The sequence below is a fragment of the Cupressus sempervirens genome, chromosome 4 (genome assembly GCF_028749045.1).
Source record: "Cupressus sempervirens isolate cs-2001-9-10 chromosome 4, ASM2874904v1, whole genome shotgun sequence".
NCBI lineage: Eukaryota > Viridiplantae > Streptophyta > Pinopsida > Cupressales > Cupressaceae > Cupressus > Cupressus sempervirens.
In genome coordinates this window covers 904,334,078-904,351,732 of record NC_143121.1, presented here as the reverse complement: position 1 = coordinate 904,351,732, position 17,655 = coordinate 904,334,078, and the positions used below count along the sequence as shown (strand labels likewise).

The 17,655-nt window shown below is 37.4% G+C and overlaps 1 protein-coding gene across 1 annotated transcript; it reads right to left on the bottom strand.

Annotated features, from left to right (window-relative positions):
* Positions 1-5,388: 5,388 nt before the first annotated feature.
* On the bottom strand, positions 5,389-11,672 carry LOC149564306 (uncharacterized). The gene is made up of 7 exons (XM_089824133.1): positions 11,362-11,672; positions 8,569-10,351; positions 8,130-8,201; positions 7,915-8,033; positions 7,584-7,811; positions 5,974-6,009; positions 5,389-5,570 (listed from the first exon to the last, which is right to left on the bottom strand). The coding sequence occupies exons 2-7, from the start codon at positions 9,605-9,607 to the stop codon at positions 5,565-5,567; spliced, it is 1,500 nt and encodes a 499-aa protein (XP_089680259.1). The 5' UTR covers positions 9,608-10,351; positions 11,362-11,672; the 3' UTR covers positions 5,389-5,564.
* Between the last annotated feature and the right edge of the window lie 5,983 nt (positions 11,673-17,655).

Sequence of the window (17,655 nt, the reverse complement as noted above, 5' to 3'; positions counted from 1 at the left end):
CTGAATGTGATACTTGCCAACGCCACAAGGGTGAAACGACCCTCCTTCCTGGCTTGCTCGAACCATTGCCCATCCCTACACGGATTTGGACTAATATTTCTATGGATTTCATTGAAGGGCTTCCTAAATCCGGTGGCAAGACAGTGATCTTGGTTGTGGTTGATCGTCTCTCGAAATATAGTCATTTTTGTGCCCTCAGCCACCCCTATACTGCCTCCTCTGTTGCACAAATCTTCATGGACCAGATATTTCGTCTTCATGGACTCCCTTCTTCCATTGTCTCTGATCGTGATGCAACTTTTACCAGTCATTTTTGGACTGAACTGTTTCAGAAAACTGGCACCAAACTGAAGATGAGTTCGGGCTATCACCCACAAACTGATGGTCAAACGGAAATTGTCAATAAATGCTTGGAAACTTATCTTCGTTGCTTCACTTCCGAACAGCAACATCAGTGGGCCAAGTGGCTCCCTTTAGCTGAATGGTGGTACAATACCTCTTACCACACTGCCTCTAAAATGACTCCATATGAAGCAGTCTATGGTCAGGCACCTCCAGTGCTCCTTCCCTACACTCCCAACAGCTCACCAGTCCAGGCAGTTGACATAGTTCTCCGCAGCAGGGATCAGATTCTTCATACCTTACAGGATAATCTTCACATGGCCCGTAATCGGATGAAACAGCAAGCAGATCAACACCGTTCTGAGCGCTCATTTCAAGTTGGGGATATGGTTTTTCTTCGTCTACAGCCATACAAACAATCCTCCCTAAAGCTGAAAGGGCGTCATAAGCTGGCCCCAAAATTTTATGGGCCTTATCAGGTTCTGCAGAAGATTGGTTCAGTTGCTTATAAACTGGAACTTCCTCCTTCTTCCCGCATTCATCCAGTTTTTCATGTTTCTTGTCTAAAGAAAGTTCTGGGTACCACTGTCAGAGCACAAACTACTCTCCCTGAAATGGATACGGAAGGATCCATTATCCTGGAGCCGGTGGCAATCATTGACCAGCGCACTCGCCAGCTTCGCTCTCGCTCCATCTCTGAGGTCTTGATTCAGTGGCATGGCATGCAACCAGAGGATGCTACCTGGGAACCCCTTCTTCAGATTCAACAACAATTTCCACACCTTAAGCTTTGAGGACAAAGCTTTTTTCTAAGGGAGAGGGGATGTTAGGAACCTGTGTGTTCCTTCTGTTTATTTTGTTAGAGTAGAGTTGTTGGACGCATATGCTTTGTAAGTCGTCCCGTGAGTTTATTTTATTATCCCACATGCATAGGTAGTATTACTTTTCTAGATCGTACCCAGTATATAAGAATAGGTTGAGGCCCTTGATGGGCACGGACGAATTTATTGTATTGAGCTTGCTCAAAGGAGGTTACCCCCTCGAAGTGGCCTGCGATCAGTAGATTTATTCTGAGTTCTGCTATCACTTTGTATTCTGTTATTTCGAGCATTCTCACGATACAGTTGGAGAAGGAGAGAGTTTCTCTTTCAAGAGATGGTTGTGGTTTTTGGGTACCCAAGGGTGCTCTGTCTACCGAATCAAAGTTGCTTGCAGAGAAGACTATGTTATGGCACCAGAGACTTGGCCACATAGGTGAGAAGGGCCTACGGACCTTGAAAAATAAGAACCATGTTGATGGGTTGAATGACTGTAATCTTGAGTTTGATTTTTTGTGAGCATTGCATCTATGGTAAACAAAACCACATTCAGTTTTACTCGAGTTCTCATAAGTCTTCATGTATTTTGAATCTAATTCATTCGGATGTATTTGGTCCAGTTGATGTTCCTTCTATTGGTAGATCAGTTTATTATGTTTCTTTCATTGATTATTTTAGTAGAAGAACATGGGTTTATTTCCTTAGGAGTAAAGCTGAAGTTTTCAGTCATTTGAAAGAATTTAAAGCAATGGTTGAATTGTAGACTGAAAAGAAAATAAAATGCTTGAGAACTGATAATGGTGGTGAATTTTGCTCCAATATTTTTGACACATTTTGTAAAGATTGTGGTATTAAAAGAGAGAAGATAACTCCGTATTCTCCACAACAAAATGGAGTTGCAGAAAGAATGAACACGACCTTGATGGAGAAGGCTAGGAGTATGCTGAGTGGTGCTGGACTAGAACAAAAGTTCTGGGCTGAAGCTATAACCACTGCCTGCTACCTGATAAACAGGTCTCCTACATCAGCTCTTGTTGATAAGATGTCAATGGAAGCGTGGTCGGGCCACAAGCCTTCACTAGACATCTGAGAGTGTTTGGTTGTGAGGCATATGCTCATGTGCCAAAGGAGAAGCGAACAAAATTGGACAACAAAGCTGTCAAATGTATCTTCATCGGATATAGTTATGGTGTGAAAGGATACAAGCTTTGAGATCGTGTTGCACAAAAGGTATTTTATTCCAGAAGTGTTATTTTTAGAGAAACTAAGCCTTCTTCTGTTACAGTGCAACCAGAACAAATTAAAGAAAAGAAAGATGTTATTCAACTTCCTGCTACACCTGAGAAAGTTGAATCAAGGCCCTTAGAAAGACAAGATTTTGAAGAGAGCTCTACGAGTTCTGAATCATCAGAGGAAGAGGAAGAACCTAATCATGAACCTGAACCTCCTGAACCTGAACCAGATCTTGTTCGAAGATCTACTAGACAAAGGAAACCACCTAAAAGGTATGGGTATTCTCCTGATGATTGGAGGTGCATATTTGCATTGAATGCTAACATTGATGAAGCGAGATCTGTAGAAGAGGCTCTTGGTATGAATGATTCAGAGTCCTGGAAAATAGCCATGGATGAAGAAATGGCAACTCTTAAGAGGAATCGAATGTGGGACCTTGTACCATTGCCTGAAGGACGGAAGCCTATTGGTTGTAAATGGGTGTTCAAAAAGAAGATGGGTTCAAATGGAAGCATTGAGAAGTATAAAGCACGTTTGGTTGCAAAAGGTTACTCTCAGGTTGAGGGAGTAGATTATGGTGAGATTTTTTCTCCAGTAGCCAAAATGACATCGATTAGACTTTTGCTTTCTATTGCAGTAGCTTATGACCTAGAGATCGAGCAAATGGATGTGAAAATTGCTTTCCTTAATGGAGATTTGGAGGAAGAAATTTACATGTCATAGCCAGAGCACTATGTGGTGAAAGGTAAAAGTCATTTGGTTTGTAAATTGAAGAAATCCTTGCATGGTTTAAAACAGAGTCCTAGGATGTGGTACCAGAAGTTTGATACATATGTGTTGAGTTTGGGATTTGTGCGATCTAAATCTGATCATTGTATATATTTCAAATCTGATGGTGATGGTTTTCTGGTTATTGCCTTGTATGTCGATGACATGTTGTTTATTGGCAAAGGAAAAGGTTTGATTGCAGAGTTAAAATCTCAACTCTCAATAAAGTTTGAAATGAAAGATCTTGGTGCAGCTAAGCATGGGAATGGAGATTATAAGAGATAGATGGAACAGAAAGCTTTGGCTAGGCCAAAGTAAGTATGTTGGTACTATTTTGAAAAGATTCAATATGCAAGATTCAAGACCATTGAGTGTTTCGGTTACTATGGGAACAAAGCTTTCTAGCTCACAGTGTCCTACATCCCCATTGGAGATGGAAGAGATGAGTCGAGTACCATATCAGAGTGCTGTTGGAAGTTTGATGTATGCTATGGTTTGTACAAGACCAGATATTGCCCAAGCAGTGGGACTACTTTCCCGTTATATGTCTAATCCAGGAAGAGCACATTGGGATGCAGTAAAAAGAGTTTTCAGATACTTGTGGGGTACCTCAGAGTACTCAATATGTTTTCATGGAACAGGAAGTGAGCATTCCTTGGATATTCGAGGCTATGTGGATTCAGACTGGGCTGGTGATGTTGATAGAAGAAGATCCACCAGTGCATATGTGTTTATATTATTTGGTGGTGCAATCAGTTGGATGAGTAAGCGACAGGCTGTGGTCGCTTTGTCCACTACTGAGGCAGAGTATATGGCAGCTACTCATGCCTGCAAAGAAGCCATCTGGCTAAAGAGATTGTGTTCAGATATAGAGTTCGAACAGGGTGCAATGACAATTTATATTGACAGCCAGAGTGCAATTTGCCTAGCGAAGAACCCGACCTTTCATGCGAGGACCAAGCACATTGATGTACAATATCATTTTGTGAGAGATATGATCAAGGATGGCAAGGTGAAGCTAGAAAAGGTAGAGACCTTGTTGAATGTTGCTGATGAATTAACTAAGCCCGTGAGCACAGAAAAATTCAGATGGTGTTCAGATTTTATGGACCTCTCGGCCCCTAGCAATTAAGTCCATGATATTTCGGATCCCCTGACTCTTGCAAGGTTTCGACAAGTGGGAGAATGTTGAGAAACATGTGTCTCAACCTTGCAATCCTTTCTTGGAAAATTTCAGAATTTGTTTGTGGAAATTTTCCACTTGTTTATGCATTGGAAAGTGGTTAGTGAGTTGTTAAATGAGTCTTGTCCTTAGTAGAATATAGGTAGGCTATTTTTAGAGCTTTGATGACTCATTTTGTGACTTTTATGGGGGTCTAGACTAAGAGACAAAATTGTGGACGGGATTACTATTTTGAACCTGGTTGTTTTTTCATATTGGAAATGTAAATGTCAAAAATGGGTAACATGTGGCATGGTAGTTTTGCCCATGGTTTTGTAAAACCATAAGTGGTTTCCAAGTTGTAAAATCACTATAAAAGGAGGGCTTGGGGAGGTGTTTGTGTAATTGAGTTTAGTTTGCAAGACTGGTGCTAGAAGGAGTCTCTCCAAGTTCGAGTTGTGGTGATGCGCTCCTGTAAGAACTTGCATTGCAAGTGTATTGTAATCATCTTGGTTTGATAATACATTGTGCGAGTTTTGGAGGGTGGGGTTTTTCTCCTAGAAGGGTTTCTCCATGGTAATCACTGTGTTGTGTGTTCTTTGTTATTTTGATTATGTTATTATGCTCTTGAGATCTTTGCAATAGTTACTCTGATTTGCATAATCGTCCTCTCAAAGATTAGCGTAGGAAGCGATTCTGTGCACCTTTGCTTCCTTACAATCACAGCTTCCAATTCTTTTGTGATTTCTATTGCAAGACCCGCCCACGCCTGTGTTTCATTCCTATAATGCCATGCATTATATTTTATAGTTAAAATAGAAGGTGTTTCCCTCTCCAACAGGTTTCCTTCGCCTTCAAACTGTATATCGCTATTAAAAAAAATGAATTAGTAAGTTAAAAATTGCATATAAAATGAAGTCGAAGTTGATCATTTATTGAGGAATTCACAAGTTCAATTGTGAAATACAGAAATACATCACAATATCTACCTAAACATTTTTTTTTACTGCCATATCAAACTTTTTTTTAAAGTATAAAATCAAAAATAATATATAGTCATCAAAATGGAGACAACCCATTTGTGTGGATGAGTTGGACTACAGGAAGGGGTCAAAAACATTGACGACTATATAATTATATTATTATTATCAATCTTTCTTACCATATCACGCTTGTCCATAATAGCGATGGATTTCAGAATTTGATGATATCTGGGATGATATGGGCTTCTTAAAAATGAATTAAACCTGCGAAAGCGAAGATCAGGTACTTGTCACATTCCGTACAATGGAATCACCGTCAATGTAGGGTTATCATTGGAGAAAGCTTGATTCAAAGACCAAACTATTTTAAATTGACTTGAATCAATTCATTTTCATTGCACCTAATGTTCCTATATCATTAATTAATATCAAATGGAATGGAAAATAACAGAATAATATAATGAAATCTTCGATCCATGTTCTAACCCACAATAAAAGCTGGCAGAAGCCTTCTCTCATGAAGAGGCCACCCTTAAACGTCACATTTTGACTATTTAATCTTTTTATTGTTGGAATGTGTGATGTTTAAGCATTAGAAATATATTCATATATAAATACTGTATGGTGAAAGTTAAAACATATTGATTACATCATGCATTTTATTTACCTGCGCTCCTGGTATCTGTCTCGAAATGCTTTTTGACTTCGCCAATTCATTCCATTTTTTTTTAAAATATGAAACAAGCAAAGGAATAAATAGTTCAGTAGTAATAATATGGTTGAAAGACTATTCATAATATTTTTCAATAAGAACTGATCCAAAAAATATTCTTAATAAGATTTTGTAAGTCTCCATAATATTAAAAGAGAAACTATGACAGATTCAAATTTTACTTATTAATAGTTCTTATTTCTCTCTAAAAATATATTTAGAATGTGTCACAGAGACAAAATAAAATCTCAATGCTAGCAGTTGTTGATGTGAAAGACCAAACAATTTAATTTAAATTGAATCAATTCATTAAAATGCAACCAATATTCTTATACAACATACTATCAAATATTCCTAGAATTAGTTCTCCTTATGTCTTAAGTTTTAGTTTTTGTTATGTTAACTACTTTAGCACTTGGTCCTTGTGGGCAGTGTTCTGTGTGGATTGGAAAAATATTCATATAAACACGATGTAGTCAAAGTTAAAACATTTTTTTTAACATGCATATTATTCACCTGAACTGTTTGTTTCTATTTTTGAACTTTTGTTTTCTTCCCCACTTCATTCCAAATTAATATTTATATGAGACAAGTAAAAGAATAAATAATCCCGTAGTAATAATATGGTCAAATGACTATTAATAATATTTTTCAAAAAACAAACGATCAAAAAAATTTCTTAATAAGATTTTGTAAAACTTCATAATATTAAAAGAGAAATTATACCCCTTAGTCCTTGGTTCTTAACCAAAGACGTTAGGCAAAAAAAGCTGACCTCCATAAAAAATTTTTTATTTAAAAAATGAGATATTTAAACTTTCACTTCTCAATATTTCTTATTTCTAAAGCATATTTAGAGTAATTGGAGGAGACAATAAAAAATATCAATACTAGCATTTCTTGATGTAAATGAAAAAATTATAATATATTCCAAATATTAAAACAGAAAGAAATATTAAAATATAAATATTGTTAATTAATTTTTTTAATTTCTATTATTATGATGGATTGTGCACATGTAAAGGTATCATTATTGATTTTTTAGGGAAGGAAAAAGAGTTTTATTTGAAAGAACAAAACTTTCATATACAAGATAAGAAAAGAGAAATTTTAATTTAAGATGGATTATGAAAAAGGAAAATATTATTTAACAAAAATAGTTTGGATATTGCTATGAAATGAAAGTAGTTCAATTTTATTTTTGCAAGTTGAACACTAAATTTTAGTATAGATGACAATGAAATTTATTTTTCTCACTCTTTTATTCTAGGTAGTTATTTTACAACTACCATATGTAGGTCTAACTTGAAATATTGACAAGATAGGTGAACTTAATCATGGAGGAACTCTATTGTTAATCACTGTTTAAATGGAGATGAGTGACCTTTCCAAAAGATTAATGCTTCACCTCTATGAACATCACCTAAATACAATAAAAATTAATTATTATATTCTCTCTCATAAGAATATCACCAGAAAAACTACCATGTCAAATTCAGACTGCATTCCCATTCCAAAATTCAATAGCAATATGTAGTCTGTGAATGTAAGGTGTGCGTGTCTACCTCTGTTATGGAGATCATTATTCGTTCCATATAGTCAACAATGTTGAGAAGAATACTACGCCTAGCCCACCTTTCGGTACGTAACGTGTCTAATCCATTTGCTATTTCCGTCCGCCTGGCTTTCCCAATTTTCGATAATTTGGATTTGCGTACTCCAGTGATGTCATTTTCTTGATACGAATTTGTGAATGCTAGCCTTGCGGCTGTCTTCAGAAGGATGATCTCTGTCTGAAAACACAACTATTCGGATCAATACCAGGTCTAATAATGTGTGGCAAACATTCTAATAATTTATGGCAAACGTGCTAAGATATTTTGGAAGCCGGATGACCTGAAGCATAACACTAGACTTGCCCATTCCCCATTCTCCCAAGATTCCCACATTAATTGGAGATTGCACTAAAGGATTCGAAAACAATGCAGCCAGACCAATGGCAAAAGGAATTCGTCCTGCCCAATGTTAAAACAGAAAATGTTAAGAAATATTCCCTATGAATTCGTGTTTATCTTGCTGATAATTACGTGAGTCGAGATAAATGCACCTACCAAGAGTATCCTGCAGAGCCGGTTTATCCGCTTCTACTTCAACACCATCAAAAAAGTCAATACGCCAAAAGACTGCAATTTAAAGAAAAAAGAAAGTAAGTTTATTCACAGCTGCACATTCCCTTATTTAATTGCGATAGCCACACTAGACTTTGAAATTTCTCAGTACCCACAAAAGGATTCAAAAAATAATGCAGCAGACCTATGGTAAAGGGACTTCATCGTGCCCAATATTATAATGAAAAATATTTAGAAGTTTTACCACTGAATTTGTGTGCGTTTTCTATTATTAAACTGGATAATAACAGGACTAGAAAGAAATACACCTACTAAGATTATCATCCAGAGCCGCTATGTCTATCCCCTAGTTCAACAATCCTCTGAATTATATTTTTCAATTGCGAAAAGAAGCAAAAGGAAAGGTTATAAGCATACATACCGTTGTAGACATTATTCTTTTCTTCTGTTGAGAGAGTGTCCCTCCATTCCCTATCGTGAAGGAGAGCAATATTTGCGCCCTTGGTGATGAGCTCTAGTGTCGTATCTACATCGCCCAACTTTGCCGCTACTCTTAGCGAATTCTCCTGGCCTAATGCTTTCTGTATTTTACTTATTTCATGACGAACATATTCTTCAAGCTCAGGATTGAAGCGTAAACCAATTCCATCTACAGAGGCAGACAAAAGGAAGCTTCTCTGCGCATCCGATCTACAGAATTTCAAACATAGCTTAGCAATTTCCACGGCGTGTTCACCTTCTGCTTTAGCCGCAAATTGCAGAGCTGTTCTGCCGTCATAGTCACGTTCTCCAAACGGATCGGCTCCATTTTCGAGAAGCGTTTTAACAATTGCTTTGTGACCTCCACTTGCTGCTAAATGCAGCGCTGTTTGACCATGTACATTTGGTGCCTCAACATAGATCTGACGCTCTTCTTCTTCTGGAATCTCTGAAAGCAGCTTTCCCACCATTTTTTGGTTTCCTCTCGCAGCAGCCACGTGCAAAAGAGTTGTTTGGATGAAATCTTTCACAAAAACTTGACTCCCAGCTTTTTCTCTTGAACTGAACAAATCTACAACCTCGGGATCGTCATGTGGTCCAGCCACTGCATAAAATATAGCACTCTGCCCATCACGATCCTCGGTGTTTATCAGATCTCTGTCAAGCTCTAAAAGCCAACGACAGAGCTCTTTCCGTCCAAGGAAAGCTGCAAAATGAAGCACATTTCTTCCGTACTTATCGCTTACCGTTGCTTTCTCCCACTTGGTACTTGCTCTTTTCTCATCGAGCAGTAATCTTTCAATAATTCTGCGTGCCACGTCCTCGTCTTCACACTCGGCAGCATAGTGGAGCGCCGTCTTTCCATCGTCGTCTCCTTCAAAAGGGTCGGCTCCTTCATTCAGCAGCTTTTGGACGAGATCCTCGCTGCCCATTCGCGAATATTCGCGTAGAGTTACCGTCGCTTCTTCCACGGTTGCCATGTTCCTTGGATCCTTATTGATCGAAAATGTTGTCTATAATTACAATTAGAATAATGTTGAAGTAGACAATCTAGATCAAGTGATTTTTCACTGAAGAGAACTAAGAAAAGACGGCGGGCAAGGGACTGAAGGCTTTGGATCAGATGACGAGCCACGTAACCTAGGAGAGTGGGAAGCAACCTTGTAGCATAGCCCGGGTTTCTCAGCAGACAGATTAGAATTGGATTAGAGGTGTTGGGTTGGCAGATAAATTCGAGGTAATGATTGGTAACAGTGAAGAGATCGATTACTCAAGGCTGCATGCCAGGATATGGGCTATTGATTTACACCACAACTATGGGACGCTAGGAATTTTACTTGTGCGAGGGCAAATAGTTATGCAGAGAAAAACAGGGTGTCCTTAAGAACATGTTAATGTACCAATCAAGAATACAAGACTCACAACAGGTTCAAGATGTGTCATGCACAAGGAAAATCCTTCATATATAGGCAAGATGACAGTATCAAAATCATATGTATGTGGGCAGAGTCAAATGGGAGCCTCTTATGTGCGAAGTCTTTAGTTTGAGTCTACTTGAACAGTCTTCAGTCAAATCAAATTAAGATTTCTGAAGAAATTTCGCAACATTTCCCATCTTAAATACGCCAAACTACAATCAATACAAGTCTGCAACTTGCACGTTCACATTAAAGGTTGTTCTCGGTGGAAGATATGTCACTAGCAGTACAAAATAAGTCTTCCACCTGCGTGTTCACATGGCAGTTTGTTCTTAGTAGACAAAATGGCTTATTTTCTGTTGTCTATTAAATAAATTAAAACTTATAAGATAATTGTTTTGTAATTTGCAATTTATTTAATAAACAAAAAGTAATGTCACATAAATACAATTCTGTTTGTTCGATAGTCCTTTTCGAAAATGAATATCACTCGTCTGTAGCTTGTCTTTTCCACGAACTTGGACTAATATGAACTACCGACTATTATGAACCTTTTTAAGCGGCGTTCTCATCACTATTTAAAGATTTCTCACATCAAATTATTGTACTTAGCATAGGGTATGGAAAATGCATGGAATGGCAGGTTAAATAAAAAAACTTATGAGCTTTTGTCGACAATCACATCAGTCTATTTTGTCTCAATCATAAATGTCTCACACCATGGAAAATGCATGGAATGGCAGCTTAAATATTATTATGAGCTATTGCGAACGTTCACATCATTCTATTCTGTTTAAAGCATCCTTCTGCTTTACTCAACATGGAATAGTAGGATGGCCAAGAACTACACGAAAATTGGATGGACGACTAAGAAGGCTAAAGAGTAATGTTTTTCTTTTAATGTGCTTTTGTTCAACTTTTGACCTTTAAAATATAAGGCTTGCTCACAAAATAAATAATTAAGTTGTTGAATTTAATAAATAATAATAATTAATCATAACAAAATATAATACATTCTAATATATTAGATATTCTAGATAGTTGCTTAGATTTATTATTCAAGATAGAGGCTTATATCTTTGGTTTAGATTTATCCTTTTTTCTTTCAAAATCCTAATAATGATGGAGCAACCCATATATGAAAAAGATGAATTTATATATATTTTTTGATTGATAATATTGTTTTGTATTAATACTGAAAAAGAAAGTACATCATATCAGTATGACATGAAGCCTTGCATTTACAGCTATCCTCCCCCCTACATATACCATTAGGTAAATATAACACAAAAAAGGGTATTAACAGGAAATCTTACGTAATCCTTGAGTACATCGAGTACAATGTCCCAGATGAGGCATACAAGGAGGGCACATGTTGCGAGAATCATCCTCCACTCATCCAGAGAGTAAGCCATTTAATTTTGCAACTCAGGACAAAACCAATGATTGACACTCGGAGCAGATTTGCAAACAGATACATTCCAATGATTGAATATCGATATATAAATACTGCCAGATTTACACAATAAACGTCCCACCAAATTTTGGCATCTTTAACTCGGAATCCAATTCTTTTTCTTATGGAGAAGTTATATATGTACCGATTTTAAAGCATTTCAGTGGCCTCAATTAAACTAATGAACGAATTCCTATTTCTATGGTAAATATTTACACTACGAATTGCATCATTTGACTTAAATTTACCCCGAGAGATGCCGGTTATATACTTGGGAGACAAGCATTTCTGCGCTTTGTTAACGAGGAAGCAAAGAAGATTCCCCCAGCTAACAATTAGCAGCGACAAATGAGATTTTTCATATTTATTGAAAGAAAATTCCAAAGTGAAATATTCGAATAGTGGTTCTCACATTTATTTAAAGCCAAAGCGGAAGTAAACTTTATTCTTCCTTAAATTGAGAGCTGATTTTTAAGACTGAAGATCAATATAGACTCGTCTACAATTTATCCGAACTAAGGTGCTCCATTTCTTTTTCTAAATTAATGGGTCTTTATTCTTTACTTGTCCAACATTTCTTGGCACCTGAGGCGATATTTTGTACTGATGATTTGAATGGAGCATCTCACAGCTTTAAAATTGATTTTTTCGAAATAAAAGCAGCGGAAACAGGGAGGCTGGCTTCAAAATTGATGTTAATTTGAGCGACTTAGAATAAATATAAATTAAGTATTTTTCCAAAAACAAAAAAACACAGTCAATGTGTCATGTAAACCAACTCATGAATTATGCCTAATCTGCTATATCAATATACTTCTCGCAGTTACCATTACCAACGTATAGTTTTGGCTAGGGTACGCTGTCTTTAAGGATAGATTTGAATATATCGTGTGTTTTGTTTAAGAGATTAAGTATTGGAAAAGAATCTTATGGAGTATTTATAGCTATTGTGAAGAATCTTTTTAGTGCTCTTAATAGCATTGGGAAAAATAGCAGGGAGAAGGATAAGAGAATTGCTTGAAGGGTTATTACAACCTTTTTGGTAAGTCATCATTTGAAAAAGGGTAGATATATGAGACAAACTTGTATTGACTTGAACCTAAATCGTACTACTTTGAGAAGAGCACTTAGTAGACGAGAGAGAATTGATGATCCTCTTCAAAACGAAACATGGTCTTTTGGTGGGAGACTTCCATGTTTTGATAAGAAGCTATCCAATAATGTTGATGCAAGAGCATCCTAGGCTTGCTCGCAATCTTGCATGTTTGGAGGAATTTTGGTTAAGTGTTGTGGAAGCTTGGCAGTTTTTGGTGCTCGGCATGGTCTATGGGACTCAACATGGTTTGTGGCATCTCGACATGGTCTGGAGCTCAGCATGGTCTCTTGGGTAGCTCGATATGGTCTAAGAGCTCGGCATGGTCTTGGGTAGCTTGGCATGGTCTAGAGCTCGGCGATGCATGGAATTTACTGGTGCTCGGCTTGGTCTTAGTTGCTATTGGTGCCGAGTTGTCTATGAGCCAACTTTTGGCATTTAATTATGTAAGGGATATTTAATTAGTGTTGTAGCTGACTTGTGGCATGACCTATATTAAATATAAGAGATTTAATTTAGTTTGTAGTAAGCTAAGTCGACCTGTGGCTTAGATTAGTATAAGTAGGGGTCTTGTGGAGTCTTTTAGTCATGAGGGAATGGGAGTTGAGATGGGATGAAATGTAGATGCAAATTTTGAAGAGCTATGGTTGCAGCTGAGAAACCAGAGGATTGCTTGGTGGACTTGAGGGTACAAGTGTGGACTCCTCTTGGTGTTCTTATCCAGTTGTGTATCTGGACTAGCTGGGATTGGGTTTGTAACTAGATCTTTGTTGGATCTTGCAAAACTGATTTTGTAATTGTTGTTTGTATTTGGCCCTAACCCGGAAGGCCTTACAGCCGGGCATATTGCATGTAATCAATTATTATATGAATAAAGAGTAATGATTTAGTATCATATCTTACTTTATTGCTTCTTATTGTTGTGTTTTCACTATGTGGTTATATTGTTGGAGGCTAGGACATCTCCTTTAGGGATACTCTTGTCTTGCACTACGTCAGATGGTATCAGAGTGAAGGTTTTCCTAAGTGTGTGGATAGATCGTCGAAGTTGTGGTAGTTTACACCAGGACTTGCAAAGAAGGTTGATCTTGTGGCTGATTGATCTTCTGGATTGGTGGTTCTGTTGCTTAGGGTTTGCTAAAATTTTCGAAGATGCCTCCAAGAAGATTGGACCCTAGGAAAATTGATGATCTTAGTAATGCTATAGAAGAAAGGATCTTAGAGAAGATAAGAGTAGAGTTTAGATATGAGGTTGCATTGATGAAGAGTGACATGATTGCTGAAATTGTAAGTGCTTTAGGTGGTGTACCTAGGTATGTGGTTACTAATGATGGTTATGAGGAAGTTGCTAAAGACTTTGAAGCTACTATATCTAGTGGTGAGGACAAAACTGATCATGTGGAGAGACCTATTGGAACTAGGGTTGGTCAGTTTGCTAGACCTGGATCTCAGTTGAAGTTGAAGGATAAGATGGATGTTTTTAATTTTTCAGGTACTTTAAATCCTAAAGTCCTGATTGATTGGATTATTGAATTGGAAGACTACTTTGAGCTTGAGGATATTGAGGATCCACTTAGAGTGAGGTTGGAACACCTAAGATAGATGTGATGAAGCAGAAGAAGAACAAGGGAAAGAGTGTACAAGTTGAAGACTTGGAGGATATGTATGTGAAGACACAATTTGGGATTTATGTGTTGAATCCTAGAAGATATTCTTCCAGCTATTGAGAACATCTTTTCGAACCTAGGGTGTCTAATGTAGTAGCATCCTAGGCTTGCTTGCAATCCTACATGTTTGGAAGAATGTTGGTTAAGTCTTGTGGAAGCTTGGTAGTTTTTGGTGCTCGACATGCTTTGGGAGCTTGGCGTGGTCCGAGAGCTTGGCGTGGTTTGGGAGCTTGGCATGGTCTGTGGGACTCGACATGGTTTGTGGTAGCTTGGCATGGTTTGGAGCTCAGCATGGTCTCTTGGGTAGCTCGGCATGGTCTAGGAGCTCGACATGGTCTTGGGTAGCTTGGCATGGTCTGGAGCTAGGTGATGCTTGAAATTTACTAGTGCTCAGCTTGGTCTTAGTTGTTGTTGGTGCTGAGTTGTCTATGAGTTGACTTTTGGCATTTAATTTATGTATGGGTTATTTAATTACTGTTGTAGCCGACTTGTGACACAACCTATATTAAATATAAGGGATTTAATTTATTTTATAGTAAGTTGGGCCGACTTGTGGCTTAGATTGGTATAAGTAGGGGTCTTGTAGAGCCTTTTAGTCATGAGGGAATGGGAGTTGAGATGGGATGAAGTATAGATGTGAATTTTGAAGAGCTAGGGCTACAGCTGAGAAACTAGAGGATTGCTTGGTGGACCTAAGGGTACAAGTGTGGACTCTTCCTAGTGTTCTTATCCAGTTGTGTATCTGGACTAGCTGGGATTGGGGTTGTAAGTAGATCTTTGTTGGATCTTGTAGAACTAATTTTGTAATTGTGTTAGAATGCTTTAGAATAACTGAGGAGGGGGGGGTGGTGAATCAGTTATCCAAAGTCTAAATGCCCTAATAATACTTTTTCTCAAGTTATAGTGAATCTATAAACTTTTCATCCATCCAAGCTTAAATAAATCATCCTAGCAAGTTACAGCAAATTATGCAGCAATAGAACATTCAAGATCAACACATGACACAATGATTTACATGGAAACCCAATTAGGGAAAAACCACCGGTAACATTCTACTTAATTCTCACTCTCTTAAAGTGATGCCCTGTTAAAAGCCTTCCCTGTTAAAGGCTTACAACACACTGTTAAATGTGACCTTGTTAGAGGATTTTACCATACTGTTAGGAATAGGCCTGGTCAAAGGACTTTTGAACATTCACTTGGAATGTCACCCTGTTAAAGGATTTGTAACATGGCTATTAAACCAGCCTAAGTCCATAGGATTTAAACCATCTGTTACAATTGCTAGAGAGTAACAATAATGGCTTGTTGATCTGATACAACTTACAACATATCTTGCAAATTTCAAATCACACTTCAGTTGAGTCCTTTTGCTTGGCTTTAATCACTTCAGCTCTGATAGCTTGTCATCTCAAGCTTTGTCTCCTTAAGTCTTCTTACTCATCATACCAATGCAACCATATCTGTGGTCATCTGTTGAATCAGAGTAACTGTGCTCTCTTACTCCTTAACACTTCCTTCAGTACTTTATGCTTTTATGCTTGACCTCCTCTATCATGTTTCATAGCCTTATGACTCCTTAAATAAAAATCTGGATTGCCTTTGTTTTTTGATTCTCTCTCTCCAACTTTAGGGTTTCAAATGAATTAGGTAGGATACAATGTATCTACCCCATATCTTGCTCTTATCTAGAAACTTTGTCTATAGTCTAGTTGTATTCTCCAAAAATGTTCTACATGGTGTTCTATGCCACCAGCTCATCACTTTTATTTTCTATTTGATTCACAGAATTCAAGATAACAACCTTGTCGACTCAGATCTGGCGAATTTTTGATCTTTAAAATAATGCAGCAACTTGGCATTATTGGTTTACTAATGCTCGACATCTCTGTATTACTTGAGACTTGTATTTGCTCGGCACCTGTATCTACTCGACATCTGTACCTACTCGGCATCTGTAGTTTACTCAGCATCTGAAGTTCACTCGACATCTGAAGTTCACTCAACATCTGAAGATCATTCGACACTTACTGAAGTTGAACTTGCTCGGCTTCAACTAGGAATTTGTTCAGCACTTACTAGCTTGCTCGGCTCCCTCTCTAACAGACTTAGTTAGGCTTTACAAATGGCTTAGCTAAAACCTTACATCTTTGATATGTTTCAGTGTGTCCATTCTTTGTGTCTTAGAGTATGCCATCAATACACTTTTTCATCAATGGCTTAGCTGATCCTTGTACTTCATAACAACATCATAACTTCATCCTTTCTCTAGGTGTTCTAGTTACATCTTATTGATTGCCTCATCCTTGTTAATCAACCAATTGATAATATTTGGATCATTAAAGCAATTGTCATTCCTGCAAGTAGCAAGTTTGACATTAATGACAAAACAATGATTGAGAACATTCTTTACCAGTTCCATTACTTTTTATGTATGATCATTTTCAACAATCTCCCTCATGATCTTTTCAATCATTTCCAACAAATTGATGTTTATATTTGGCCCTAACCCAAAAGGACTTACAACCAGACATATTGCATGTAATCAGTTATTATTTGAATAAAGAGTTATGATTTAGTATCAGATCTTTCTTTATTGTTTCTTGTTGTGTTTTCGCTACGTGGTTATATTGTTGGAGGCTAGGACATCTGCATTGGGGATACTCCTGCCTTGCACTGTGTCAGATGTGAAGGAAGAAATTACATAGTTTTGGCACTCTAGCTCAAGAGTATCACCCAATGCTAAAGACATGTTAAAGTTGAGAATTGGCATTAGAGACTGCATGCCACATCCTAAACATTATTTGGAGGTAAGTCAAACTATGTTATTCAAACAATTTAAAGAGATTCATCCAAGATTGCATATATCACAAAGGGCTTTTGAATCTTTGAAGCCATTTTATTGTGTGCCACTTAAAATTTGAAATACGTGTTGTTGTGAATATCATGTTGAGTTGTCTATGCACCATGAACTATTATGCTCCATTTGTTCTACTTTGCATAGTAAAGAAATGTTGGAGACTTGTGGTGCTAGTGGTCTTCCAAAATCATCAAAATACTTGCTAGATCAATTTTTATGTCGTAGAGTTGATGGTTGTTTCTTTTATAGAAATGCTTGCTTAAATGAGAAGTGTTCAGATAGTGGTGGCTTATCTAAGTTTGACACATGTTTCCATGAGGGGTGCGAACAAGATCTTGGGAAGACAATAGTAAAAAAAATGGTATATGAAATAATGAAGTACACATTAAAGAGTGGGGGTGAGGGCTCTAGATGTGAATTAGTCGCAAAAGAAATTCGTGTGGCTAGTTTTATTTCAAATTTCAAGACAAATATTTTCTACAAATATGCAAGACATAGTCACAGGTCTTAGTGGTTGGATCAACAATTTAAAAT

Coding starts and splice junctions, on each gene's coding strand:
- LOC149564306 (XM_089824133.1), bottom strand. CDS start 9,607: ATGGCAACCGTGGAAGAAGCGACGGTAACTCTACGCGAATATTCGCGA. Junction 8,034..8,129: donor GGCTCTGCAGGATACTCTTG/GTAGGTGCATTT, acceptor AACATTGGGCAG/GACGAATTCCTTTTGCCATT. Junction 6,010..7,583: donor TAATGATCTCCATAACAGAG/GTAGACACGCAC, acceptor GAATTGGCGAAG/TCAAAAAGCATTTCGAGACA.